Raw genomic sequence first — 27,584 nt, 5'->3', positions numbered from 1 at the left:
TTTGTTTCGAAGAGCTTGCTTTACCATATTATGCTGGACATCTGCTATATCCCTTTACTGGTTCTTAGTTACTGCTACCATCTTTCATAAGAGAAGTAAAACCAAGTCTGTCGATTTGTGGTAATTAAAGATCCCATGGCATTTTGTTTGTAAGTGAAGGAGTTGATTATCCTTGGAGCTGTGGCCTAGTGCCAACTGAAATAATTACCCTCTGCCTAAATAAATTCTCCCTGCAATTTTAATAGGATACAGTATTCTTCATTTTCTGCTGTAAACCATTGTGTATTGTTTGTAAGATAACTGCCATGTTCCATCTCGGGGGCTTCATGTCAGAGATAGGTGAAATACCCTTCCTCATAGCGCACACACTACAGAGAGTCCAAACTCACCCACTTACTGAGCTTTAGTTTGATTAGCATAGAAATTAACAATAAGATATCAAAGCTTGGCTCAAAACTACTTTCCAGGCTTGACTGCTTCTAATGTTCCTATCGAAGGACTATTCCCTCTGGACAGGGCCAGGCCTGTCTCCCTTTTATCCAAGTAGAGTAATAAGTCAGTGAGTCAGCAGAACTCACTTAACCCTTTCACAACAATCAAATACTGCTAACAGGGCTGGATGTTTCAGGCAAGCAGTACCAGCCAGTATGCTATGATGATGATAGCAGTACACCAAAAAGATTTTGAAGTAAAGAGAAGAAGTACTAATGTTGCTACTTGGACAGTGGCATATAGGTTGATTCTCAGCAACCACTATGAATATTAATTCAACACTGTACAGGGTCTGCCGGTGCAGAAGAGTGTAGCATGCCTCCACCCTCAAAAGCCTCACATTGGTCTGTGATTGCTATTTAATCCTAGGCAGATCATATAAAGTGAGTGTTTTTAATTTATAAGTCAATATCTCATTAAGGTATAACATAAACAGGGCATGTCAGTGTCTTCGGTTGAGGTTCAGAAGCAAAGTTTCCTCAGGCAACTGATCTCTTACTCTCTCATCTCTATTTTACTCTCTGACTATTTTGCCTCTCTTTCTCCAGTTTCTTTCTCCTCCTTGGACTGGGGATTTTGACATGGAATAATGTCACATTCTGTAGCAAAAAAAAAAAGGGGGGGGGGGAAATCCATGCATGCAGGAAGCAGCCAAAGCAGTGCCTGTAGCAAGTGAGATGTTGGTCAGCTGAGACAGAAGAGGCTGCAGATTTTCAAAAATGTGGAAAATCCTCAGGAAGATAGGGAAGAAGAGCACAGATGGGGAGAGAAAGAAAAGTTTTTACATCATTGGCACTTGGGCAGAGGAAACCATAGCAACATGCCTGCTTCATTGTTTTTCTCTTTCATGCCTCCTGTGATCATTAATATAAGGAGCTGACAAAAGAGCACAACTCAGACTTGTCCTTTCTGTGAGGGTTATCTCAGTTTTCCTAATGTTCTATTTTTTTTATCTTTGTCATTTTTGTTTATAGCATAGGGATAGGCTAGCAACACTCCTGTCCTGAGATACTGTATCTTCTTGCGTGTATGATAGAGCAGCAGCCTGTATTTCTTTCCTTGGGTAGAGTTTAAATCTGACTCCTTTTGTCATGGTGTTCAAAGGCTTTTCCCATTATAATCATTGTGTGTGTCTGTGTCTTTTGTCTTTGCACAAAGATACTGTGCTTACTTGTAGAAAGCCTTGTACGTGCTGTAGTGCATGCATCATCAGCCAGGTTTGAGAAGTATGCTTCTTCAGTTTGTATTTCATTTAGTCCAGTAAAGTACAGCCCCATTTATCCAAAGAGCTAGGGTCACAGCCATGACCTTTTGGATAAATAGAGTTTCAAATTAAGGGGGAGCCAATCAGTTGGCCAGCTTAGAAAAGGTAGAATTCCCAGTCCCCACTCCAGAGTACAATAAAGGCTGGCTTTACAGACTGGCTGGCTATCTCTGAAAATGCCAAGAGCTGTGACTGAGATTCATTTAACTAGGGTTTGATTAAACAGATTTGAAGTCTTTAAAATCCAGTGCATTTAAACCACGGGCTTGGCAAAGAAGGGTTAATATCCACCACCATTTTCTGTGTCACAGAAGATCCTAGACCTACTGAGGCCAACTATCCGTGCTGAGATCTTTCATATTTGCTGTTACTAGGGTTAGCTGTTAACTCACTAGCTAGGCTATCCGGAGCAGCTCACACCACCTCTCTGTAGAAGGAGACTTTATAATTGGCAATTCAGGCACTGCATAGAAGGAATGGGATGAAGCAACAGACCATAAGCTGAAGGATGTGACATTAACCTCTAAGTATGAAGGTTGTGATATTGTTGTAGGAAGAGAGCATTTCTGAATTGCTTTGCTTGATTGCACCAACCCACTATCCCAGTTGATCCCCTCCCCCTGTGCCTTACCTTGCCCACAGATCCACCTGCACTAAGTCCTCTTCCCATTGCACTAGGCCTTCACTCCCTGACAAATATGCTCCACCTCCTGTCTACTTCTCAAGAGTCTCCCCTTTCCTTTCATTGTGACCTTCTTTCCCAGGCCCACCTCCTTTCCTACATGCAGAGTAGGTAGTAGCTCTGCCCTAATGGGATTGAGCTCAGATTCTAGAAGGAACAGACTGTGATCCATCCGGAGAGCAACAAGTCCACATCATGATCAACAGTCAGAAAAATGGAGGGCTCTTTCCTCATGGCCTCCATGTTGTGAATTACTTTTCTCGTTGAAATTTGCAGTTTCTTACATGTGCCCACAAAATATGTGCACATTACTATTTTGTGTGTTTACCAATGGGTAACTGTGTATGCAGATTGGCAGTTAGCCAGGCAGTTATCCTTGTGTGCATGTAAACGTCTGCCAGTGTGAGCTTTTGCGCATACAACTATGTGTGCCAGCCGCATTTGCAATCACATTTTCATAAATCCGTTTGAAAATTTGGGCCTCTAGTTTAAATTTCAGGCTTCCAAAATGTAAAGTCATCCTTACCCCAGAAGAAAAGAACAGGTTTAACTGTTGTCCTTGGTACTGGTTGGACTGTGGCATGGTTTAGGGTAAAAGATAGGTTTGATAGTCTTTCTGGTAAAGTGCCGAAGCTCTACTCTTTATCAGCCAGCAAGAGCAGGAACCAGGTGGCTGTCCTGATACCTGTTTGTACTTCTGTGCTGCTGCTTGTGCAAATGAACTGAATTCTTAGAAGGAAGTCATTGTAGCTTTTGGTTCTTTGCTCAGCTTGTTGTCCTGAATGGACATCCTGTATGCAAGAGATCTTCTCTGTGAAAAGCAGTGAGAATTGTTTGCATCAAGAGACATTAGGTTGTAGGGCTGAGTACAAACAATTTGGGATTAGAAAACTGTGTTCTGGAAATATTCTGCAGAGTTACTTCTGCTGCTGCAGCTCTCTTTGCCTCCTTCACAGCAGTGACATAGGTTAATAAAAATTCCTGTGTCAGCCTGTCAAACTACATTTTCCACTAGCATCTCTAGAGTTTGCTCTGTGTCATATCGGAACCCTGGGATAGGAGAGGGTGCTTCAGTGCCAGACGGCTGATAGCAGTATATGGCAGGAGTTGTCCATTACTCATTCCTCTTCTCCCTGCTTTCTTGTTAGGGAGGAGTTGGCTGTAAGTAAGTTTTGAAACTTTGTGGGCTCCATGATATTTTGGGGAATGGCTGGACCATGATGACATATCGTCTGGCAAGGAGACGCTGGAGTGAGTTCTGACTTCTGCCTGCAGTAGGGACTGCTCTGTTCACAAATGAGGAGAATTTCTATTTCCTGTGTCCACATTCAGTATGAGGATCCAGTCCACTATGCTGTGTGTCTGTATATTACCTGTGAGAGACCTACAGCAGAGAGCCTGAATACAAAGCTTTGGGCCATCGCATGAAAGGTATCCTCTTTGCAACTGTGGTAGTCTCCCAAGACAACGAGCTTTGTGAACTTTGTCAGATGGTGTTTCTCTTCGCTTGTCTGGGAAACGGTAAGTATGGTAAAGTATGCGCCCCAGTCTGGTCTTTGAACTCACAGATAACTTGTTCAGCACTGATGATATGCTCAGCGCTGTGCAAGGCACAGAGATCAAGACAATCCCTGCCCTGAGAAGCTAAAAGAGAGCCTGAAAGACAAACATGGAGAAAACAGGAAATCTGGGAGGAAATAAAATTGAGAGAGAACAGGTGTCCCTTTACCCCTCTCACTGACCATCAGCTAGCACTCCCGCTCCAGGACTGGCACAAGGAAGGCTCTTTGCCACAGTGCCACTCCTTCTGTTTAACCAACATCGACCTCCCTTACTGGCAGGACCCCCACACCAAAGGAGTTGTAACTCTGACTAGCTCAGGACTGAATGTCCTAGTGTTAATTAGATTGAGATTTATAACCATAAATCCCGAAGCTTCAAACATTTAAACACTGTAATGTTAGCACTTCTTATCTTTGGGGGCAGTGTTTGGTTACTGATAGCATGCATTTCACTTCAAAGATTCTTCAAAAGTATGGGTTTTTTTCTCCAGCATATACCAATGAAACAGAATTCCTTCCAAAAACAAAAAAAAAACTGATCAAATTTTCCTTGAAAGCAAAAACGGTGTCAACATTTGTTAGATAAGAAAAGGCAAACATGAAAACAGATCAGTTTTAAACCAGTCTTTAATTTTGTCCTCTTCTCTTGAAGAATATACAAAAAAAGACAAGACATTTCATTAACATAAATAAAAATAATTCCAGAAGCACTACATAATCTTTTTTTTATTTTACATTAGCTGTCTGCTTTTGATTTATATTAAAGAAACAAATAGTTTGCAAGTAACATTTTCAGCTCTTGTCCAATTCTTTTGTTCAAGGCAAGCTATGAGAAAAATGTGCCATAGATCAGAATAACAACAAGGGAAAAAAGGAAACATATTGATCAAGTTTGCTTCATGAGTGGGTCCCTATTTACAAGCTACATACAACCTCACGTCATTTTGGGGTTCATTTTGTAACCAACTCCAGCTGGAGTTTGCTTCCAAACTGGCATGTCTCTTTGAACTCTCTCTCACACAACGTTCCAGACCTTAAAAATGCAATGTCCTCACAGTCACCACCATTCTTAAATCCCCATCCCTAAACTGCGCTTCTTCTGGAAGTAGCTGTCGTGTGTGCATATACAGAGGTTGATTTCATTTACGCTGGTGTAAATCAGGAATGAGATCAATAAACTTAATTGAAATCAATAAACTATTGTAAAACAAGCACTTGTGGCACCTTGGAGACTAACCAATTTATTTGAGCATAAGCTTTCGTGAGCTACAGCTCACTTCATCGGATGCACGAAAGCTTATGCTCAAATAAATTTGTTAGTCTCTAAGGTGCCACAAGTACTCCTTTTCTTTTTGCGAATACAGACTAACACGGCTGCTACTCTGAAACCTGTAAAACAAGTGTAAGTGAGATCAGAAATGGGCACTAGGTATCAGAAGATGATGCTGTGTTACGAAAAAATAGAAAAACACTATGAAATTTCACCTGGAAAGAAATTCAGTATGTAGTTTGGAGGGAAAGGTGACAAGGAACAAAAAAAACACAAATGAAAGTAGATGGCTAAGCATGACTGTAGGACTCATTCATGACATATAACTGCAAAGCTTAGACACTGATCCTACAATTGAGAGCATACGGGCAGACTGCTGTGCCTGCCTGCAACCTCGCTGAAGTCAATGGGGCTAATGTAAAAAAAAAATAGGCTCCCAAAATAGTGAATAGTTACTTAATACATATGTTTCTACTTTCATGTAATGACCATAATGCAATAGTTTAGTGTTGTCATAGGCCAGTGTCCATTTTTCACTGGATTAGCATTATATCTGCTTTGCCTAATGAAACTTAGATAACTGAGGAGCTTTTAATCCATGCAGCATTTTTGTTTTTAAAAGGGATGTCACGCTATTTCCCACAGCAACCTCTCTGGCCCTGCCAGTTTACATTTGCACAGAACCTTATTGTTTCATGTAAAACTGCTTCAGATTATTAACCAGCTATAGAAAAATAAGGTGATGGCTTCTGCCTAAAGATGTATTTTTTACTAACGGACAATTTTGCATTTTCAGCGCCGTCTTGGAGATGCTGCAAAGAAAGCAATCAGCAAGCTGCAGGTCAGAACAATCAGGAAAGGTGACAAGGTAATTTTTTCCTTTCAAACTAGAACTGTGCAGCGAGGATCCTCTCAGACTGCCAAGGAGAGGGAAATAGGAGGGGAGTGGCAGTTGCTTTTTATACTAGTAAATATCCCACAGCCAGGGGCAAGGCGCTGGTAAGCAACTTAAGGATGGAATGGAACAGGGAGGGAAGGGAAGGAAAATTTTAAATAAAGATACAGTAAAGTTATTTTAGTCTGACTATTAAAGTAGCTACTGTTACAGTTTGCAAACCAAATTTTGTGGCCAAATTCTGCAATCCTCATTCAGGCAAAACTCTCACTGACCGTAGTGGGAGTACAACTGTACATAGAGTAATTCCCAGTTCAAAGAGACATACTTGTACTAGCTCTCATCAAGCTAGAGCGCTAATGTAGCTGCAGCAGTGGGACAGGCTAGCTGACCTGAATACATGCCCATCAGAGACCCTAGGCATGTATTTGAGGCAGCTAGCCTTTCCCACCACTTGTACTGCTGCTGCTACATTCTGTTTTGAGCTAGTGTGCTAAAGTATGTCTCTGTGAGCTGGGATTCACAACCCAGGTTCCAAGTGTAGATCTATGCCACATGTGCACAGACCCTTGCAGGACTGGATCTCTAATGAATGCCCCTCACACTTTTTTTTTAAAGATACATTGTCATGCTTAAACACTTCAATAACCATTTGAACTTTGCTCTGCTACTTAGATTCTTGTTTGAAGTGATTAACCCACAAAATGTAATGTTCTCTTTACTGTAGGAAACTGAGCCAGATTTTGATAACTGTGCAGTTTGTATTGAAGGTTACAAGCCCAATGATGTTGTCAGGATCTTGCCATGCAGGTAAGTTAATACAATGTATGGAGGCATTTACTAATGTGTTCTTGGTTTTTAAAGTCTCTATCCTTTAGTGTAAAACTGCAAAACTGGAATTGTCAAATTCCTGAAATGAGATTATCTGAGAACTTCAAGTTTTTGGATTTTTTTTTCTGTACTCAAAAACTATTCCATAAAGATTTGACATTACTCTGATGTGTTTCAAGTTAAAATAATAACTGCAGCAAGCAACAAGCAAGCATTTAGCATCAGAGCTTGAGTCTAACTATGTTCGTGCTTGGCATGGTATATGGGGATCTTATTTGGTAAGGCTTTTTGGTTAACCATTAATATTGGCCTGACTGGGAAAAGGCAGTTTGGCTGACGATATTTTCTAGTAACAAGAATGGTTGTGAGATTTAGCCTATGTGTTAAGGTAGCCTAATGTTCAGAAGGTTTGGCAGGAAGGCAGAGTGTTGGAGGGTAATACTTTTTGTAAGAGCCCAGTTGCTAAGTCTGTGGAACTTGGAAATATAACAAAGTCTTCAGTAAAAAGGGGGGAAAAGTGCGGGGGGGGGGGACTGATCCTGCTGTCTCTTCTACCAGTTTAACTCCATTGATTTTAGAAGAGTTACTCCTGATTTAAAGCAGTCTCAGGAATAGAAATATTGATTCTAGGACAAGGTTGCGGTCCATTGGCAGGGTAGTGTAGGGACACTTGCATTGCCATTTCCTATACTGTTAGTTGTCCACAGAACAGCTATCTGAAATTCAACACCTTTCATGAGCTTTAACTTCACTTCAATTTCTTTTTAATTGCTGTGTAAATAAAGTGGGAAGGAAACCTTACACAAATCATATCTGAGATGGCTTCCATCAAAGACAGCTAGATACTCCATTTCTCAACTTGCTTTCCTTGGAAACAGGAATACCAAAAGCATGTTCTTGTAAAGTGTCATTTTCTATGGAGCCCATCCTCTGCTTGACATGAAGAACTGAAATATTTGTTTCTTTTTGGCTATGTTATAAATAATAGGCTTCCATGGTAGATATTTTAAATGTTAAGTTGTCACTACCTGTGATCATTCTTGTGAGCCATTGGATGTATATGCTTACTGCCATAAATTGGGCCAACTCTAGAACTCCCAACTCTGACACACCTCACATGTACTATTGTCAGACACAAGCACAATGCTTCATCAGCTAAGAGTGTAGAAAATGGGAAATTTATACAGTCTAGAAGTGGGCTTAATTCCTAGTAGGTTCCTGTGGGGCCCTAGACAAAGTTTGGAAATTTTGTGCTAAAGGTATAGATATTTCTTTGAGGAAATTATGTGGAACACATGCATCTAAACCCCATCTTTCACTTGTATCATTCTCACAAATGACCCAGCACAGAGTCATGCTTAATGTTGTTCACGAGGTTAAATGCGAGTGCGTAGTATTAAATAAGGCCTACCGAATCAGAAACACATAGTTAGCAGGTGATGTTCAGCTCTTGGTTGACTTAAAAGGTTACTTGGAAATGGCTCCAGCTAAAGGTTAGCAGCAGATCTGTCTTGTAAAGTGCACATTTTGAACTTTGGCACTGTTGAATTATGAGAGATGAGGGGTTTCCTCCTAAGTAGCTACTTTATTGAAACTATCTCCCTACAGTACAAGTTATGAAAGGTAACATTTTACAGATTTGTAAGCTTTTGTACACCACTATAGGTGTTGGTGTTAATTATTATTACTCTTATTGTTGGTGAAATGCCAACAGTTTGCCAAATGCTATATAAGAAACAAAAATAAAGATAGTTCTACAATCTATAAAGAAACACCAACAAGATAGGATGCACTGGGCAGCTGAGAGGAAATAAAGAATATTGATGATAAATCAGTTTCAAGTTAATAGGGAAACCTTATAGTCTTAAGATGGAAAAGCACTCTTTGCACTGTTGATTAGCAAAAGGAAGAAACACACCTGCAAATACATATTTCGTTCTTTGTCATCCCCAGTGTATGTCCACTGTATATACCTTGTATACGCAGGGCATTGGCATAGCAGCCTGCAGTTCAGGGAAGACATTGGCTTCCCGCCAAACCTTATTGAAACTTCCAATTTCTCAATTGTCTAAAAGCCAGTATCATCATGACACCAGTGCTGGGTGATCTGAACTGGTTGCCTTTTGGTATGCAGGTGAAGTTTAAGATGTTTCTTTTGACCTGTAAAGCCATGTATGCCTTAGGGTCAGCATATTTGAGAAACTGCCTCTCCCTCCACATGATATTGCCACAGCTTTGATCAGTGGAGGCACCCAGTGAATAGTCTCCTTAGTTGAAAAAAGGAGGAGCTGCTGGCAGGATGTTCTTCATGGGACCCTGAGTTTTAGAATTCCCTTCACCATTGATCCAAAATTACCCAAATCTGACTTTTAGGCACACTGCAAAGGCCATCTCCTTTCCCAGGCTTTTGGGGAGAGAATTTGCATCAAGTTCTGGGCTGTGTGCCAAGGCCTAATATTTGGGATTAGGGTCATTTTTGTTTTCCTTCCTGGTTTAGAGGATGCTGTTGAGTTTATTTTTCTTTGAACTAATATGATTTCATTTTTAATATGTGTGAAAGATGCTTAGAGCCCTGGATAGACTTTATAATGTATATATTGAACAAATCTAAATAAGCAAGTATATTGGCAGCTCTCCCACAGCCAGCCCTAAACCAGGAAGTTTCCAGATGCAGCTAGTAGCTATCTTGAGACTTTCTGTTGTCTTCGTCTATACAAAAATTTGTAGTGAAAATCCACTAGTCAGTATTTCAGTAGTGGATGAATTTCAAAGCCACATAAACAGCTTCTTATTAGCACTTCAGGTCCTTTCACTGTGTCATTCCCTCAGAATATTCTCTTTAACTGTGGCAGAGTCAATGAAGGGATATCACTGGCTATTTTGGAGGGGAGATCAATTTCATATATACTTTTTTTTTTCCCTGCTCCTACATCCTCCTATTTTTTTTAAATTTCATTCTGAAAAGCTCAGAATTTAAATGATCAGGTTGAGGTATAAAGTAGTGTGTGAAGTATAAAGTAGAGATTAAAGAGGCTTAGAAAATAGGAGACTAAGGGAGGGATATGACAGAGATATATAAAATCTTGAGTGGTATGGAGAAAGTGAATAAGGAAAAGTTATTTGCTTGTTCCCATAATATAAGAACTAGGGGCCACCAAATGAAACTAATGGGTAGCAGGTTTAAAACTAGTAAAAGGAAGTTCTTCTTCACACAGCACACAGTCAACCTGTGGAACTCCTTGCCTGAGGAGGTTGTGAAGGTTAGGACTACAACAGGGTTTAAAAGAGAACTGGATAAATTCATGGAGGCTAAGTCCATTAATGGCTATTAGCCAGGATGGGTAAGGAATGGTCCCTAGTCTCTGGTTGTCAGAGGGTGGAGATGGATGGCAGGAGAGAGATCACTAGATCATTACCAGTTAGGTTCACTCCCTCTGGGACACCTGGCATTGGCCACTGTCGGTAGACAGGATACTGGGCTGGATGGACCTTTGGGTCTGACCCAGTATGGCCATTCTTATGTTTTTATGTGCCTTTTGATGCTTCATGTTGTGCTGGTTTTTCTCTTGCCGGAAATAAGTCTTAGTTTTATATCCAGGTTTAAAAGTTGACAATAGCAAATATAATTACAATTGGTTTCTAGGGCATTAGCACAAGATTGAATGTAATCATGTTCCAGTGTTCCCAGAGTGTTTTCACCTGTCCTCCTCCCACTTTCACCTTCAAATCTCCATCTTCAAATCCTTACTCTACAACCCCTCATCTGTCTTGTTTTCTCCTCCTAGTCTGCTGATGTTGCTAGGTTTGTCTTCTTCTTACTAACTTCTCCATTCATCCTCCTGTTCTGTGTCACCTTTTAGACTCATTATCAGGGTCATTCTCTCAACTTTGTCTGTACCATGCTCTAGTACCCCTCCCAATATCGCATTCCTTCCATAATCTCCAGTCTATTAACAACTCTGACTTCACTGATGCTCTCCAACCCCTCCTTCCTTTCCTTGTGTTAGCCTCCTCTGAGGAAACTATCATCTCCATCACTTCTCTATGCCCATCCTTTTTGATGTTTGGCTTCTTTCCTGCATTCAGTTTTTCTGTACTGACTCAGGGCTGATGAATGCCTCTGGAGGAAAAACAATCCAGAGACCATTGAGATTTACTGCACTACAGGTCCATCCTCTTTATTCAGTATAGCAGTCTTCCTTGAAAAGCAACTGTACTCCTCCACTCTGAGTGTCATTACTACAACTGTCGACAACTCTTCTTTGCCTTTGACTGCCTCCTGCAAGTCTTCCCCCCTCCTCCTCCTATCCAGACATCGTCAAAAAAGAAAAAAGCACCTTGCTAAGTGTTGTAACTCTGTTGACCCACTCTTAAAATCTACTCACTAGCTTCTTATTGCCTCTATCATCAAATTCAAGCAGTGTGTTCTTATACGGAGGCCATCTACAGTCTACTTCTCTGTCTGCTCTTGTCTCCTTTGCCCTCACCTGTCCTCTTTTCTTAGCTCAAACTTTTCCTCACACTTCAGTCTTCATATCCTTCTTCTAAGACCATCTGTGTGCCTTCCTTCTCACTGCCCCCCATGCTTCTGAACTCCCTCTCAGCGCCTTCATTTTTCCCTTCTTTGAATCCCTTTTAAAAACTCAATTCCCCATGGAGGTATATAAACTGAAGTGTAGATGATTTTCTTAATCCTAAAGACATCTACATATTTTTCCCAAGTGACTGCATGATCCTGTTGTTGTTCTCCTGCCACACTCTTTGTCATCTTGTCCTCCTGTTCTTGTCTTGACTTAGATTGTAAATGCTTTAGAGCAGGGATTCCTGGTTAATTCTCATAAAGCACCATGCATGTTATGGTGCTATTTTAATAACACCGAATAAAACAGACCTTCAAATCCAAATTGGCAAACATGGATTTATCACATGCTCCATCAAAATATGTGCATACCCACAAACAGGTAGTGAGCTGTAGCTCTCGAAAGCTTATGCTCAAATAAATTTGTTAGTCTCTAAGGTGCCACAAGTACTCCTTTTCTTTTTAGTCCTTAGATTATCTAATTTTGGCATTCATTCTTCTGTGGTTTTCTAATTTATAAAAAAGATCCTTCAATCTAACTAATACATACCAAGTCAAAAATTAAAATTAGAACCATAGTACACTTGTAATATAGTATTATAAAGTGCAAGGAGACTTAATCTGTCATGGTTATGGATTTAAATCTTTCAACATTGGTAGCATTCCTTTTAAAAAAATTTTTCAAACCAATTAATTTTTAGGAACAGCCAAACTTGAGGTAAATGTCTGTAAAGTATGAAAATACCAGACACTATCTGACTAATAAACATTATGAAATGTTGCAATGTGAGCTGCAGCCTGATTAAGGCTTGCAAAGCTTGAACTTGAACACAAAGGGGGCCTTTCTCATCTATGCCTGAATGACTTGATCTGATTTTACACATCACTCAGGTTACATATTCTTGATCAGAAACCGATTTTTTTTTGTCCATTTTTCAAGAGCGTAGCGAATGTCTGAGCTTTTTGAAAGCTTGCACTGATTATTTTGGCCCAAATCAAGATTAAACGTTGGCAGTTAAACATATACTAGCCTATGAACATGGGCACACGGTTAAAAAAAAAATAGCAACACTATAAGAATATTTGAAATTGCTCCTTCAAATAGCTGAAAAGTAAGACATTGACTTTCAGTTCAGTATTCTGCATAAATCAACACATTCAAGATATTTTATTTACACATTTTAAATGTAAAACATTTCTTATTCATTGTTTCACAAAGTAGCTACTTGGGGATTATATGTAATTTGTATATCACTTGCTTACTCAAAATGTTTGTCTGGCGATTATATGTGGAATACATATTTCTTGGGAGAAGGGGAAGGAAGGAGGTTAATATAGTGCAGAGATGGAAATTTGATGCATTGTGTTCTCTACCCAACATGGTAAATGTTTTGGAAGTGGAGTTGTGAACCTTCGTAACCTTAGTAAAGTGGTGGTTTTAACTTTAAGTATCATGGTGCTTTATTTACATTAATCATGTTGACATACAGTATTGGATGAGGTCTGACAAACTTTGGTATTACAGCCAAGTGATATAATTAGACTAGTTTCAGATTCCAAGAACAGATTTTCTGTGCTACAGCTGTGCGAAGTCAGTGTCGGTTTAAAATGGAATACTGTAATTTCCTTGTAACTCTTATTCCCAAGCGATCAATTTCCTGTAGAAGTAGTACGAAAGGGAGCCAAGTGGAGTGAGTAATAGGGTCTGATGAGATTTCATACATTTTTAGATTTGTATTTTTCATACTGTTTAGTGTTAAATCCAGCTAGTGAATGGGATGATTCCACTTAAAAAGACAGTTCAATGGAACAGATGTTAAAAATTAACATTGATGAGAATGTACCTCTGTCTCTTCCAACTAACTGGAAGGATGGATACATCTTTATGTGTGGGATGCTGTTTTTTAAGTATTGGGGTGGAATAGCAAAATTATTACTTTGCATGCAGTGTTCTCAATTTAAACAGAACTATTTGGGTATGTAAGGAGATTCTGCATTTCTCACAGAGATAATACCTGCTGTGAAGAGAGAATTTATACTATTGATCTACTAGCTCAGTCAGTACCTAGCATTAAGACAGTTTGTAGACCTGCCCTACTGCTGTTAGTTGGTGGCTTTGTATGCATTCATATAGAGGAACTGCAAATGGGGAAGGGCTAGTGAAGGCACAGGGAAATATAGACCTACACAGAGTAAAAAGACTTATCAACACTCCCGTTGGCAGGGCTTTTTAATAATACCTCAATTGTAAATGTTGAGCTGAAATTTGACATGCACGATGTTGCACATCTGTTAATTGCTAGAGAAAAGATATTTAGGACTGCTCTACACATAAATTTGCATTGAAATAACCGAAATATGTTTAATTCACAGCTTTTGTTATTTTGATGCAAATCTGAGTATGGACACTCTTATTTCAGAATAAAAGTGTCCTCCTCCTGATTTTTGCTTAAGTCTTCTATATGTAAATCAGATTTTTAGGTGGGTGAGTGTATTTTCAGACTGCTACACAAAGATTTAGGTGTTGAGGCTATGGTTACATGAGAAAACTTTGTACCTCTTTTTCAGAAACAGTGTAGCTGGACCAATGGTGTACGTAAAAATGTTACAGAGCAGATAGAGCCACATGGCATGTTCAAGGGGACAGCAAACATATGTGTGAGATAAGTCAATGAATCTTACACTTGGCTAAGTGAATTAAAAGTCCAAGATGTTGCAAAATTGACTGTTTGTTAACAGGAAACAAACCAACAATTATTCTAATAAAAATCCACAGATGAATAATGAAAAACCACAAGCTTTCACAAAAATCCATGGGATATAGGAGAGGAAATCTCTGCTCCAGTGTCTCACTGGAGACCAACTCACTGTACCAACAATACACCATTCAGCTGCAGTCAGGCTTCCAGAATGTTCTTCCTCACAGCAATCTATGCAACTGGTATACCCCCTCTCCTCAGTTGAAGTACTCTCAAATAACTAAAAAAATCTGGCTATAATTCTCCATATACTACAGTGATTAAAAGAAATTGGGAGCTGTTTTCTGTAGGGATGCTCCAACTGAGGCACAAAGACAGCAAACAACTTCCCTGTCTCGTATCTGAGCCCCCTGAGAAATTCTCTTAATTTCTTCTCCCAGCATTTCTTAAATTCTTCACCCTGCAGAACTGTAGGACTTTTCTCTGTTCTCGGAGTATGCTGAGGTGCTTATCCTTTCAAATGCAACATAACAGAACATCATCGCAAGAATGAATGAGGTGCATAAATTACATTTTTGAGTATGCAACCTCCAGTTTGTTCAAGCAGCTTTAGACAACTGACAACACACTGACACAACTGGCTAGGAAACTGTATTTCCCATAACTGGATAAATATGTAGGCAGAATGCCTTCACTGTCTGGCTAATGATCACTTCACATTGGCTGAAGGGATAGTATCAACTGGCTCCAGAGGGAGAAATGTTTGTCTAGAGATGCTCATTCCCATGGGTGGCTTTTGAGGGGCAGGAAAATAGATGTGGGGGGGGCTCACCCGAAAGGTCTCGGGGTCAGTCTCTCTCTCTCTCTCTCTCTCTCTCTCTCTCTCTCTCTCTCAAAAGAAAAGGGGGGTGTTTCTACCTACACACTATCATGATCCTACAAAATAACAACAGATGCAAAATGGCTTCATGTTACAGTTATTTAAAGTTCTGGGTCACTGTGGTAGGATCAGTTTTGTGTTATGGAACCAACAGATATATATGTTATCTGACCTTTACCAAAAGCTGAGTTTCATTTATCTGTGTTACAGCTGGCAGTCTATAGCATTTTAAGAAAGTTGGCTTTGCTGCTATACGTACATTTGGCTTTCTGATTGTTGGTGTCTAATTTTGTACATCTAACTTTCTGCACTTTGTCAGTGAACTCTAACAGGCAGGGAACAGTGTGCTTATCTGAATAAGATTTAGTACAGTGATTTTATGCTCCTATCTATGCACTTTTATAATCCTTATCATATACCAGAAAACTACATTTTCAAAACTCCCGATTATACTACATTCAGAAGCAACTCTTGGTAATGACTGAATAGCTCTAAGCTACACTTGGATGGATTTGAATTAAAATATCTTGCTTTTTATTGCAGGCATCTTTTTCATAAATCTTGCGTAGACCCGTGGCTGCTAGATCATCGCACCTGCCCTATGTGTAAAATGAACATTCTAAAAGCTCTAGGGATTCCGGTAAGCATGTCATGCAACAGGATAGTCACAATAGAGTGATAACACCTCCATCCTTTATACATGCCCATCTGTGTGTTATTTAGGTTCTCATACTACGTTCATCACCATGGTACACTGATTTATTAATAGGAACACAAGCAGACATCTATTTTTCTCACCTTTCCCTCCTCCCCCCGTGGGCTTTGGCTGGGCGGGTGTGCATGTGTGTCTGTATTGCTTGGTTGGTTTGTTGAGGGGTTGGATTGTTTTAAGTAATTGTGGCAGGGTTGTACATTCACATATAAACCTTTTCTATTTACTCTTTAAATCAGGGCCATATTTTTTTAACTACATTCCTCCTTGTTGCCTCAAAGCAAAGGGTGTACAAATAAAAACTCTCCCGATGTATCATTCTAAGGCAGTTTGCCTCTGATTCTGATTGCAAAAGTCATTGCCTTTTCTGTCTGGTTCCATCTCCTCTCTTAAGGCATCCTTGCATAACAGCAGGCCTTGAGCTCATAATTCTAGTTATGAAAAATAACATTTCCCCCAAATGATTAAACATATGAGATTCATGTAATTACAGTGTAAGAAAATGTTAGATTGTTAGTCACTTGGTAAATTCAGATCTGTTTAGAAACCTGCCAAAACTTGCCAATTAACTTTGGATTTTATTGTCAAATATACTTAGTACATGTTCTGCCAGCAATTAATTTCCCTAAATTTACAGGTATCTCACAGTTCAGTGTCTTCTCCACCAAGAAATTAATCAAGGTTTTTGCTATGTGAAAAAGTATCTCCTGACTGTCAAGTTGAACATTGAACCAGTGGTGGTTGGTATGCCAACAGCTGCTGTAAATACACTGTCCCCAAGCTGAGGCAGCAGCATGCCAGCATTACATATCTGAGCACTACACAAGAGAAATGAGACAAAGGCCAACAGATGAACAAATGAGGACAGCTAATGTACTTATCCCCAAGAGCAGCAGTGAAATGACATGGGGACATATAATCCAAACAGATTACTGAAACGAAAAAAGAAAAGGAGGACTTGTGTCACCTTAGAGACTAACAAATTTATTTGAGCATAAGCTTTCGTGAGCTACAGCTCACTTAGGCTGATACAAGTGCTGTAATTATTATTCTAGGAAATAGCGCAATAATAAAATAATCATACAGGTGTGTCCATTAACTTAGTACAATTATAAAGTCAAAAGGAGGCAAATACTATAATTCTAATGATACATTGTAATTAGGCTTCTTGATTGTGTGTGTGTGTGTGTGTGTGTGTGTGTGTGTGTGTGTTACATACGTAAAAAAACTACAATGAAAGATTGTTTAAGTTGCAAAGTCAAACACTCAGAAATTAGGAAATTCCAGTGTTAAGGCTGCATGTTCAACCTTCATTCAGCCCCCTAGTATGCATTACAATACTGTGTTTAATTGCATCATCACATACTATTTTTTCCACTGACTTTCACGTGCGTCATCAGCAGGGTTAGGACCTTAAGATCCACCCTTACCACAGATCTCTAAGTAACTTGCAGCAGTAGTAGGCTGTTATGCTGCATGCAGACCAACCATTAGAGGGGGATGAGATGCACACTTTGCCAGTGGGTTTCACAGCTATTGCTGACAGAAAAGAAACCACTCAGAACTCCTGCATTCAGTTCCAGGTTCTGGAGGGGAGTGTGCTCTTTTGCCCTTAGCCTATCTCTGTCCCCTTTGCTCCCTTACTCCTAACTCCCTGCCCCCCAAGATCCAGCTCCTTTATCCCCTTTCCCCTTAGGTTCCTGTCCCTGTTCCCCATAATCCTATCACCCCTCCCCAGCTTCTCCTCCCCTCCCACTGCTCTTCACCCCTCTGCATTCAAGTCAGGCTGATTCTTCTTTGCTGCCTGGGCCCCAGCACGAGGAGCATAAAAAGAGCACAGGAGAGACAGTCTCCCTTCTCTCAGTTATGGCTTCCTATGCCGCAGCAGTCCTTGGCTGCCAGGGGGAACAATTGCAGGAAAGTGCTGCTCAGCTCCTGCGTCCGCTGAGCTGGAGCACGCTTGGTACTGATGGACTCTTCAGAGAAGGTAGCTGCCAAACTCTTAACAGGTTTCTACTGAGCATGTGTGAACTGATATTTTCAGAGGCTCAAACTTGGCCAAATTTGAGTGGAATTTCATAGGGACTGGAAAAAGCATGTCTGTGACATAAAGGTCACCCTCCTTCCCAATTTCAAGTCCTGTTCCAAAGCATGAAGCCACTACAGCTTCTCAATTAAACAGTTGTATGAATTTGGTTAACAAGGGCAAAACATATTTTCCCTCCCTAACCTCATTCTCAATTCTTGCTGAACTGTTGTAACCAAAACTACCCCCACTGCCCCTAAAAAAAAATCAGTTTGAGGCAAACACCCGTCTTGGAAAACTTCAACCCAAATGGTTGCAGTTTGGCAAAGTTATAAATGACTAAAAACAGTCTTATAATGGAAAGTGTCTGGAAACCTTGGCTTATAGGCAGTGCTACTGGCTCCATTTATAATATAGAATATCTTCATGCCAGCTGTATATTTACCTTGGTGGTGTACATTTGAAAATTGGTTTGTGTGAGTATGAATTTTAAAAGGAATGTATAATAGTTTGTAACTGATCTTGTTCTTAAAAAAACCTAGATCTAAATTTTTAAGTCACTGCATGCCAATTTCATCACAGAGTTTACTACATAGTCAAGATTTTTTTAAATGGCTGCCTAAAACTAAAGCCTATTTAGACATGTAAATAACTAGCCTGATTTTCAAAACTGGTGAGTGCCCAGAAGCTCCCATTAAGATCTATCTCCTTTCTGCTGAGGCAGCCTGGTCCCCTGGAGGTGTTCCACCCTTAATGAATTCTGCCACCATTTACAGAAGCAAATGCCTGGTCTCAGTCCTTTCATTGGCACGCTAATGGTGAATTCAGCTCACAAAGCTTAGCTTCTTCTGGTCTTGGTGTCTAAAGGGGAAACTTTTTTTCTTTCAATTTCAAAGAGCTACATCATTGTTGGGATGATCATATCAAGTAAAATAATCTTCCTTCAGTTCTGACTCCTTCCCCAGAAACATGATCTGAACAGGCAAACTACTGCACTTTTTTTACTAGATTGCTTGAGTTGGAGCCTTTTATTGAGCCTGATGCAAAGGCCATTCAAGTCAGTGGAAAGACTCCCATTTTTAAAATCAGGCCCTAAAAACCCATATGTACAGAGAACTAGAGAAACTAATGTACCTAACAAAATGTATCAAAATATATCTGTGTCACTCTGAGATTAAAAGATAGATAGAGATAGAGATAGATATAGTAATTTTAAAAAAGCAATATTTGATATCATTAGGATTAAAGTCTACTGTTTAGTTTTTTTCCAAGTAAAATGATATTAAACCTTCATGTAAAATGGGATCAATTAAATTGAACCATGACATTTGTGCCGCTTTAGTTAGTATTTGCCAGGCTTTCCATTCTTTCCTATTTTTAAGGGTTTAAAAATTGGTCATAAAAGCTCATCCTAGCAAAAACTGCGAACACAAGGGAAGAGCGAATGGATAACTGGGGGGAAAACATTTAAACATTTGCTTAGTTATAGTGCTAAAATATATATGTACACATATATATCTAAAATATATATGTACACATATATATGCACGTGTGTGTGTGTATATATATTTAGACTGTTTGTTTAAATTGTATAACCCTCAAAACCAAATTTGATTTTAAAATGAACTTTCAAAGGCTTGCAACAACTGTTTGAAAAGAAATCTAATGGAAAAAAATGTGGATGTTTGTGCCCAGCAATTTTTGTCCTGGTCCTGCAAGTAAACATAATGCATAGCTTTACACACGTGAATACTCCTAGTTCAGTGGGACTCATGTCTTTGCAGGATAAAGCCTGTTCTTCGCTCAAGTTGCTTAGAATTTTGTATGCTTGCAGATGCACTTTGTCTTCATGCCAACTGTTGTTTAGTCTCTTCCCCAACGCGAAAGCCCCCAAACTGTGGTTTAGGTTTTTTGTTGTCTGACTACATTCTATACTTTAGTCTGTGAACAGAAAATCATATGAAGATTGTTTAAATGAATATATTTTTATTATGAACCATTTTAAAGTAATGCTAAGTTTGTAACATAGAATCATAAAAATGTAAGGCTGGAAAGAACCTCGAGAAATGATCTAGTCCAGCCCCCTCCACTGAGGCAGGACCAAGTATGCTTAGACCATGCTTGGCAGTGTTTGTCTAACCTGTTTTTAAAAGCCTCCAGTGACACGGATTCCACAACCTCCCTTAGAAGCCTATTCCAATCCTTAATTATCCTTATATTTAGCAAGCTTTTCCTTATATCCAGCCTAAATCTCTCTTGCGGCAGATTAAGCCGATTCCTTCTTGTCCTATCTTCAGTGGACATGGAGAGCAATTAATCACCATCATCATTATAACAGCCTTTAACATATTTGAAGACTGTCAGACCCCTCTAAGTTGTCTCTTCCCAAGACTAAAATGCCCTTTTTTAACCTTTCCTCATAGGTTAGGTGTCCATTGTTGTAGTCTCCTCTGGACTATCTCCAGTTTGTCCACATTTTTCCTAAAACGTGGTGCCCCAAACTGAACACAGTACTCCAGCTGAGGCCTCACTAGTGCCGAGTGGAACAATTACCTCCTATGTTTTATATAAGAAACCTGTTAATATGCCCCAGAATATTAGTGCTCTTATTTATTTATTTATTTATATTTCAGCAGTTTCACATTGTTGGCTCACGTTCAATTTCTGTTCCACTATAGCCTCCAGATCCTTCTCAGCAGTACTACAGCCTCACAGTTATTCCCCATTTTGTATTTGTACATTTGAGTTTTCCTTCTAAGTGCAGAACTTTACATTTGTCTTTATTGAATTTCATCTTGTTGATATCAGACCAATTCTCCAATTTGTCAGTCATTTTAAATTATAATCCTACCTTCCAAAGAGCTTGCAAACACTCCCACCTTAGCGTCATCTACAGATTTTATAAGCCTAGTCTCCACTCCATTATCAAAATCATTAATGAAAATGGATCCAGGGCAGACCCTGTGGGACCACACTAGATACATCTTCCTAGTTTTGACAGCAAACTATTGATAACTACTCTTTGAGTACGATCTTTCAGCCAGATATGCATCCAATTTATAAAAACTTCATCTAGATCACATTTCCCTAGTTTGCTTATGAGAATGTCACATGGGACTTTGTCAAAAGCCTTACTAAAATCATGATATATCACATCTACTGTTTCCCCCTTGTTCTTTACAAATCCATGTTGGTTATTATCTATTACTCTATTATCCACTACAATACAATACAAATTGATTAATAACTTGTTCCAGTATCTTTACAGGTATCAAAGTTAGGCTGACAGGTCTATAATTCCCTGGGTCCTTTTTGTTCCTTTTTTAAAGATAGGTTTGCCCTTCTCCCATCCTCTAGGACAGAGGTGGGCAAACCACGGCTCGTGGGCCACTGTCCTTCCCAGCCCCACGAGCTCCTGGCCCAGGAGCTTAGTCCCCGGTCCCTCCACCACTGTTCCCTCTCCCCTGCAGTTACGCTGCCCTGTGGGCAGCGGGGCTGTGAGCTCCTTCCACCCTGAGCAGCATGGTAAGGGGGTGGTGGAAGGGTTGGGTAGGGGATCCCGGGGGGGGGCAGTCGGGGCAGTTAGGGTTGGAGGTTCTGGGGTGGTCGGGGGTGGGGAACAAGGGGGGTTGGATAGGGTGCGGGAGTCCCTGGGGGCCTGTCAGGGGCAGGGGTGTGGATGGGGGCGAGGCAGTCAGGGGACAGAGAACAGGGGGGGTTGGATAAGGGGTTGGATCCCAGAGGGGGTGGTTTGGGGCTGGGGGTTCCAGGAGGGGGCAGTCAGGAGACAAGGAGTGGGGGGGTTGGATGGGTGGGGGATTCTGAGGGGGACAGTCAGGGGATGGGAAGTGGAGGGGGTGAATAGGGGGGCAGGGGCCAGGCTGTTTGAGTGGCACAGCCTTCCCTACCCAGCCCTCCATACAGTTTGGCATCCCAGTGTGGCCCTCGGGACAAGAAGTTTGCCCACCCTTGCTCTAGGACCTCACCCATCCTCCATGAGTTCTCAAAGATAATTGCTAATGGTTCTGAGATTGCTGCAGCTAGTTCTTTTAAGTACCTTAAGAGTGAATTTCGTCAGGGCCTGCTGGCTTGAATATATCTAACTTATCTAAATATTCGTTAGCCTACTCTTTGTCTATTCTGGCTTGTGTTCTTTTTCCCATTGTTAATATTAATTGTGTAAAGCATCTGGTCACAATTAATCTTTTTAGTGAAGACTGAAGCAAAATAACAGGTTTCAGAGTAGCAGCCGTGTTAGTCTGTATTCGCAAAAAGAAAGGGAGGACTTGTGGCACCTTAGAGACTAACAAATTTATTTGAGCATAAGCTTTCGTGAGCTACAGCTACATGCATCCGATGAAGTGAGCTGTAGCTCACGAAAGCTTATGCTCAAATAAATTTGTTAGTCTCTAAGGTGCCACAAGTACTCCTTTTCTTGAAGCAAAATAGGCATTAAACACTACAGCCTGCTTGATGTCATCTGCTATTAGCTCTCCTTCCCACTAAGTAGTGGACCTATACACTGCATCTTTTTCTTCCTCCTAATGTATTTATAGAAGTTTTTCTTATTGCGTTTTATATCCCTTATTAGGAGTAATACATTTTGTGCCTCAGCCTTTCTGATTTTGTCCCTATGTGCTTGTGCTGTTCTTTGCTATTCATCCTTAGCAATTTATCCATGTTTCCACTTTTTGTAGGTTCCTTTTTTGATTTATTTCAGGCCATGAAAGAGCTCCTGATTGAGCCATGTTGGCTTCTTACTGCTGCTCTTACTTTCTTTTGCATCGGGATAGCTTGCTGCTGTGCTTTTAATAGTGTCATTTTGAGAAACTGCCAGCTTTCATGAATTTTTTTTTCCCTTAGACTTTTTATCATGGGACTTAATAAACTCAGAGAACTGACAGGTAAAAGTCTGCAGTTTTTTTTAAGTCCATTATCCTGGCATGAAACAACAACAGACAGAAAATACACAGGAAAGAGTGAAATAGGCTAAAGGACTGATCAAGTAAAGCTCTTGGGCACAGGTTTAGTTTAAAAAACAGAAGCTGTCTCATTTTCTTCAGTGGGACTACTCAGATGCTTGACATTAACAATGTTTAAATGCTTTGCTAGATTAGGGCCTCTGAATCAGATTTTCAAAAGTATTTAGGCGACTATAGATGCAGATGCTCAGTAAGTGGAATTTTCAAAAGTGCCTAAACAGATTAGGTAGCTAAATACATTTGAAAATCTACCCTGTAGTGTCTGCTAACTTTTTTAGGCCTAACAGGATATTTGTGTAACTGCAGTTCTATCTGAATATGCCCCTTTATGCTTACAGGTGCTGTTGAATGCATTGCACACAGTACCCTAATCCTTCTATTTTCCTTGTTTTTATTATTTTATGGCATAACCTTAAGGCATTATTTCTGAAGTGGGTGTGCAAGCTCAACCTCTCCCTGCTATGGAGAGAGCAGACCTGACACCTTTGCTGAAAGGCTTAGGGGAGCCTGCATTCTCATGTACGGCAAAGGGAATTGACTTACACAATTGCCATTAGTGTTCAGAGGGGAACTCTCCAGAAATCATCAGTCTGACAGTCAGGAAATAAAGCAATACAGAAATGCTTGAAAGATCAGTAAATTCTACTGCAATTGGTCTTCTCAGCTTGACCAGTGAGTTGCTGTCTCGAGGATATTAAGAGGTCTTGGCACCAAAACACACAAGCTCTGTAACCATCTGCTTTAAATGCAACTGAATCACTTTTCCATTAGCCCTGAATTTACTGGGATATGTGCATCTATAGGCATGAGTTTTAATTCTGAGCTAAACAGTTATTTTGCTTTTGTTTTTGTTTTTTAATTCACTTGGTTTCTCTGGGACCACAATACAGGGAAGACTCCTGAAATTCCCATTACAATGAATTCTTTATTTTTTCTCATTATTTTCAGCTATAAGAAATGAAGTACAGTATAGGCAAAATGTAAGTCTTTTAATATTGAAAACATTTTTCCTTCTCTTAGCAATAACTATATACACCCCTTTTCCACCCCTCATACAAATCTGCACACATGCAGTTCTTATCAGTTCCTCGCCTCCAGAATTATAGGCAGATTATATCAATATATGTGCTCATTTACTCCATAACACACTCCCTCAGACTTTTTTTTTTTTCTGTGAGGAAGCAAACATCAATATTCTGGGCAAGACCTTTTCATACTAAACATTTCCTCTGCATACTGCAAGATAGTCTTCCTACAAATAGTATTAAGAGGATCCAGATATGTAGAAAGCAAATAAACTATGTATTTATTGGATATTACCATTTAAGGGCCCAAAATTGCAATATTTATCATAGTCCCATTTAAATCAGTGAGGCAACAGTAATAAGCACAAGATATAATAGTAAGTGATTGCAGGATAGGGCCCTAAAAGGAGTGGGTGAGAGGAAAAAAATCTAAATTAATGTTTAACTACAACCACTTATGTATAAATTCAGGAAGAAAATCTAGAGCAGTTATTTCATTTAAGACTGGTTAAAAGATAGGAAACAAAGGGTAGGAATAAATGGTCCATTTTCAGAATGGAGAGAGGTAAATAGTGGTGTCTCCCAGGAGTCTGTATTGGGCCAGTCCTATTCAACATATTCATAAACAATCTGAAAAAAGGGGCAAATAGTGAGGTGGCAAATTTGCAGATGATACAAAACTACTCAAGACAGTTAAGTCCCAGGGAGACTACGAAGAACTCCAAAAGATCTATCAAAACTGGGTGACTGGACAAAAAAACGGCAGATGAAATTCAATGTTGATAAATGCAAAGTAATGGACACTGGAAAACATAATCCCAACTATACGTATAAAATGATGGGGTCTAAATTAGCTGTTACCACTCAAGAAAGAGATCTTGGAGTCATTGTTTTCAGAGAATGAAAACATCCACTCAGTGTGCAATGGCAGTCAAAAAAGTGAACAGAATGTTGGGAATCATTAAGAAAGGGATAGATAATAAGACAGAAAATATCATATTGCCTCTATATAAATCTATGGTATGCCCACATCTTGAATACTGCATGCAGATGTGGTTACCCCATCTCAAAAATACATATGGGAATTGGAAAAGGTTCAGAAAAGGGCGACAAAAATTATTAGGGGTATGTAATGGCTGCCATCTGAGGAGAGGTTAATAAGACTGGGACTTTTCAACTTGGAAAAGAGATGCCTAAGGGGCGAGAAGATAGAGGTTTATAAAATCATGACTCGTGGAGTTATTTACTCCTTCTCGTAACACAAGAACTAGGGCTCACCCAATGAAATTAATAGGCAACAGACTTAAAACAAACAAAAGGAAGTATTTTTTTCACACAGTGCACAGTCAACCTGTGAACTCCTTGCCAGAGGACGTTGTGAAGGCCAAAACTATAACAGGGTTCAACAAAGAACTAGATAAATTCATGGAGGACAGGTCCATCTATGGCTATTAGCCGGGATGGACAGGGATGGTGTTCCTAACCTCTGTTTGCCAGAAGCTGGGAATGGGCAACGGGGTGGATCACTTGATGATTACCTGTTCTGTTCATTCCCACTGGGGCACCTGGCATTGGCCACTGTCAGAAGACAGGATACTGGGCTTCTTTCTTGTAACTGTAGTCCTTAATATTTTCTCTGTAGAATAAAAGCTCAAAGACTTTTTTTTTTTTGTTTCCATTAGCCAAATGCGGATTGCATAGATGATATACCTCCAGATTTTGAAGCTTCCATAGGAGGACCACCAACTAATCAGATTACAGGAGCTAGTGATATAACTGTGAATGAAAGCTCTGTAGCTCTGGATCCTCCTGTCCGGACTGTGGGAGTACTACAAGTCATCCAGGATGCAGATCCTCTTCCCCAGGTTGGGGAGGGTAACTTCACAACAAGTAGTAAGTTTCTCCTTCTGGCAGAGTTTGCCCTGACAATAGTATGCAGAAACCTGAATCACAAAGAAATATATAGATGCATGGGGCTTGGAATATTGTTTTTACTACTTTAAAATTTCCCTGAAATCTAGAGGATAAATAACTTGGCTTAAAATGGTACCTTTGAATTATCATGGAGTATTACTGTATCTCACATACTCTGAACCCAGTGTGCAAATAAATTGATTGAATCTGATAGAACAGCAAAGTGAAATGTATGGAAGAATACTCTAGACTAAGTAGAAATAGGTCTTTTCTGTTAAAACAAAGTAGACTAAAGTTATAGACATCTTTACATGTTGTTTGACTGAATCCTTTTACCAAGGCCTTCCTTGATAATCTACACCTATAACCCAGCTCCTTTGTTAAATTCATTTGTTGGATGCCCTTGTTTGGCTACTCCTTATCCCCTGGTCTGCCTTTCTTCGATGTACTATTTCTTTTTATACATGCAGAGTTTCACTCTTGCTTCAGTAACATAAAATAGATTCACAGATTCCAAGGCCAAAAGAGACCATTATGATCATCTAGTCTGACCTCCTGTATAAAACAGTCCAGAGAACTTCCCCAAAATAATTGCTAGAGCATATTTTTTAGAAAAGCATCCAATCTTGATATTAAAATTGCCAGAGATGGAGAATTCACCACAACCCTTGGTAAATTGTTCCAATGGTTAATTACCTCATTGTTATAAAATCTGTGCCTTATTTCCATTCTGATTTGGCAAGCTTCAACTTCCAGCCTTTGAAATCTATTATACTTTTCTCTGTAAGATTGGAGAACCCATTTTTGAATATTTATTCCTCATGTAGATGTATGTAGACTGCAATTAAGTCACCATTTAACCTTCTCTTTGTTTAGCTAAATAGATTGTTCTCCATGTGTCTGTCACTATTAAGCATGTTTTCTAATCCTTTAATCATTCTCGTGGCTCTTCTCTGAATCCTCTTCAATTTTTCAATACCCTTCTTGAATTGTGCAGCAACAGTCACACTTGTGCCAAGAACAGAGATAAAATAACCTCTCTACTCCTACTCAAGGTTCCCCTATCTATACATCCAAGGATCACATTAGCTCTTTTGGCCATAACATCACACTGGGACTTCATGTTCAGCTGATTATCCACCAAAACTCCCAAATCTAGATTCTGTGGTTCTCGTATTAGGGAACCCTTAACCCTTATTAATGAAAAAATCAGCACAGGATAATATACAGCATGAATCTATTGATGTTGCTTTCCGTCATTCAAATAGCAGCAGTGGCAATGTATCCCTATCAGAGAATTCTACTGAAAATGGCAAAGCTAAGGGGAGAGTTTCTCCCTCCTGGTCCAGAGCCCGGGGCTGGTTGCAAAGCACTGGAAGAAAGTGCTGCTGCGGCTTTTAAAAGGAACCAGAATAAGTCCTGAACTGGGCAGGGGGAAATCTCCACTTCATAAGCACCTACATTGATAGGATAACTGCCCATAACACTGTGGAGATTCTAGATGGTGCTGCAGCCTATTGGCAGCTAAGGACTGGAGGTGGTAACTTAGCAGCTCCTACGTGCATTGAGTGATTGCATCAACCCTCAGAACAACCAGAATCAGGAAGGCATACTGGAAACTTAAAGCTACCTTGGCCAGCTTCAGTGCCCCGGGCTGTACATGTATGTACTACGCTTTGCACACAATCTCATCCGTGGTATTCTGATTTGGTGCTTGGTTTTTCAGTTAATAATAGTTGGGCTGCAGTATTATTTATTAGGTATAGGTGAT

The 27,584-nt window shown here is 39.9% G+C and overlaps 1 protein-coding gene across 1 annotated transcript in view; it reads left to right on the top strand.

The window, feature by feature from the left end:
* The window catches only part of RNF150 (ring finger protein 150), a 185,898-nt gene that overhangs the window by 126,411 nt on the left and 31,903 nt on the right, over positions 1 to 27,584 (top strand). The window contains exons 3-6 of the mRNA XM_038398569.2: positions 6,067 to 6,138; positions 6,893 to 6,975; positions 15,698 to 15,794; positions 25,582 to 25,792. Of these exons, the coding sequence (XP_038254497.1) occupies positions 6,067 to 6,138; positions 6,893 to 6,975; positions 15,698 to 15,794; positions 25,582 to 25,792 (463 nt within the window). The remainder of the gene's footprint in view (positions 1 to 6,066; positions 6,139 to 6,892; positions 6,976 to 15,697; positions 15,795 to 25,581; positions 25,793 to 27,584) is intronic.

This window comes from Dermochelys coriacea, chromosome 4 (genome assembly GCF_009764565.3).
Source record: "Dermochelys coriacea isolate rDerCor1 chromosome 4, rDerCor1.pri.v4, whole genome shotgun sequence".
In the NCBI taxonomy this organism is placed as follows: domain Eukaryota; kingdom Metazoa; phylum Chordata; order Testudines; family Dermochelyidae; genus Dermochelys; species Dermochelys coriacea.
Note: the sequence above shows the minus strand (reverse complement) of the source record. Positions and strands in the feature narration are given on the sequence as shown.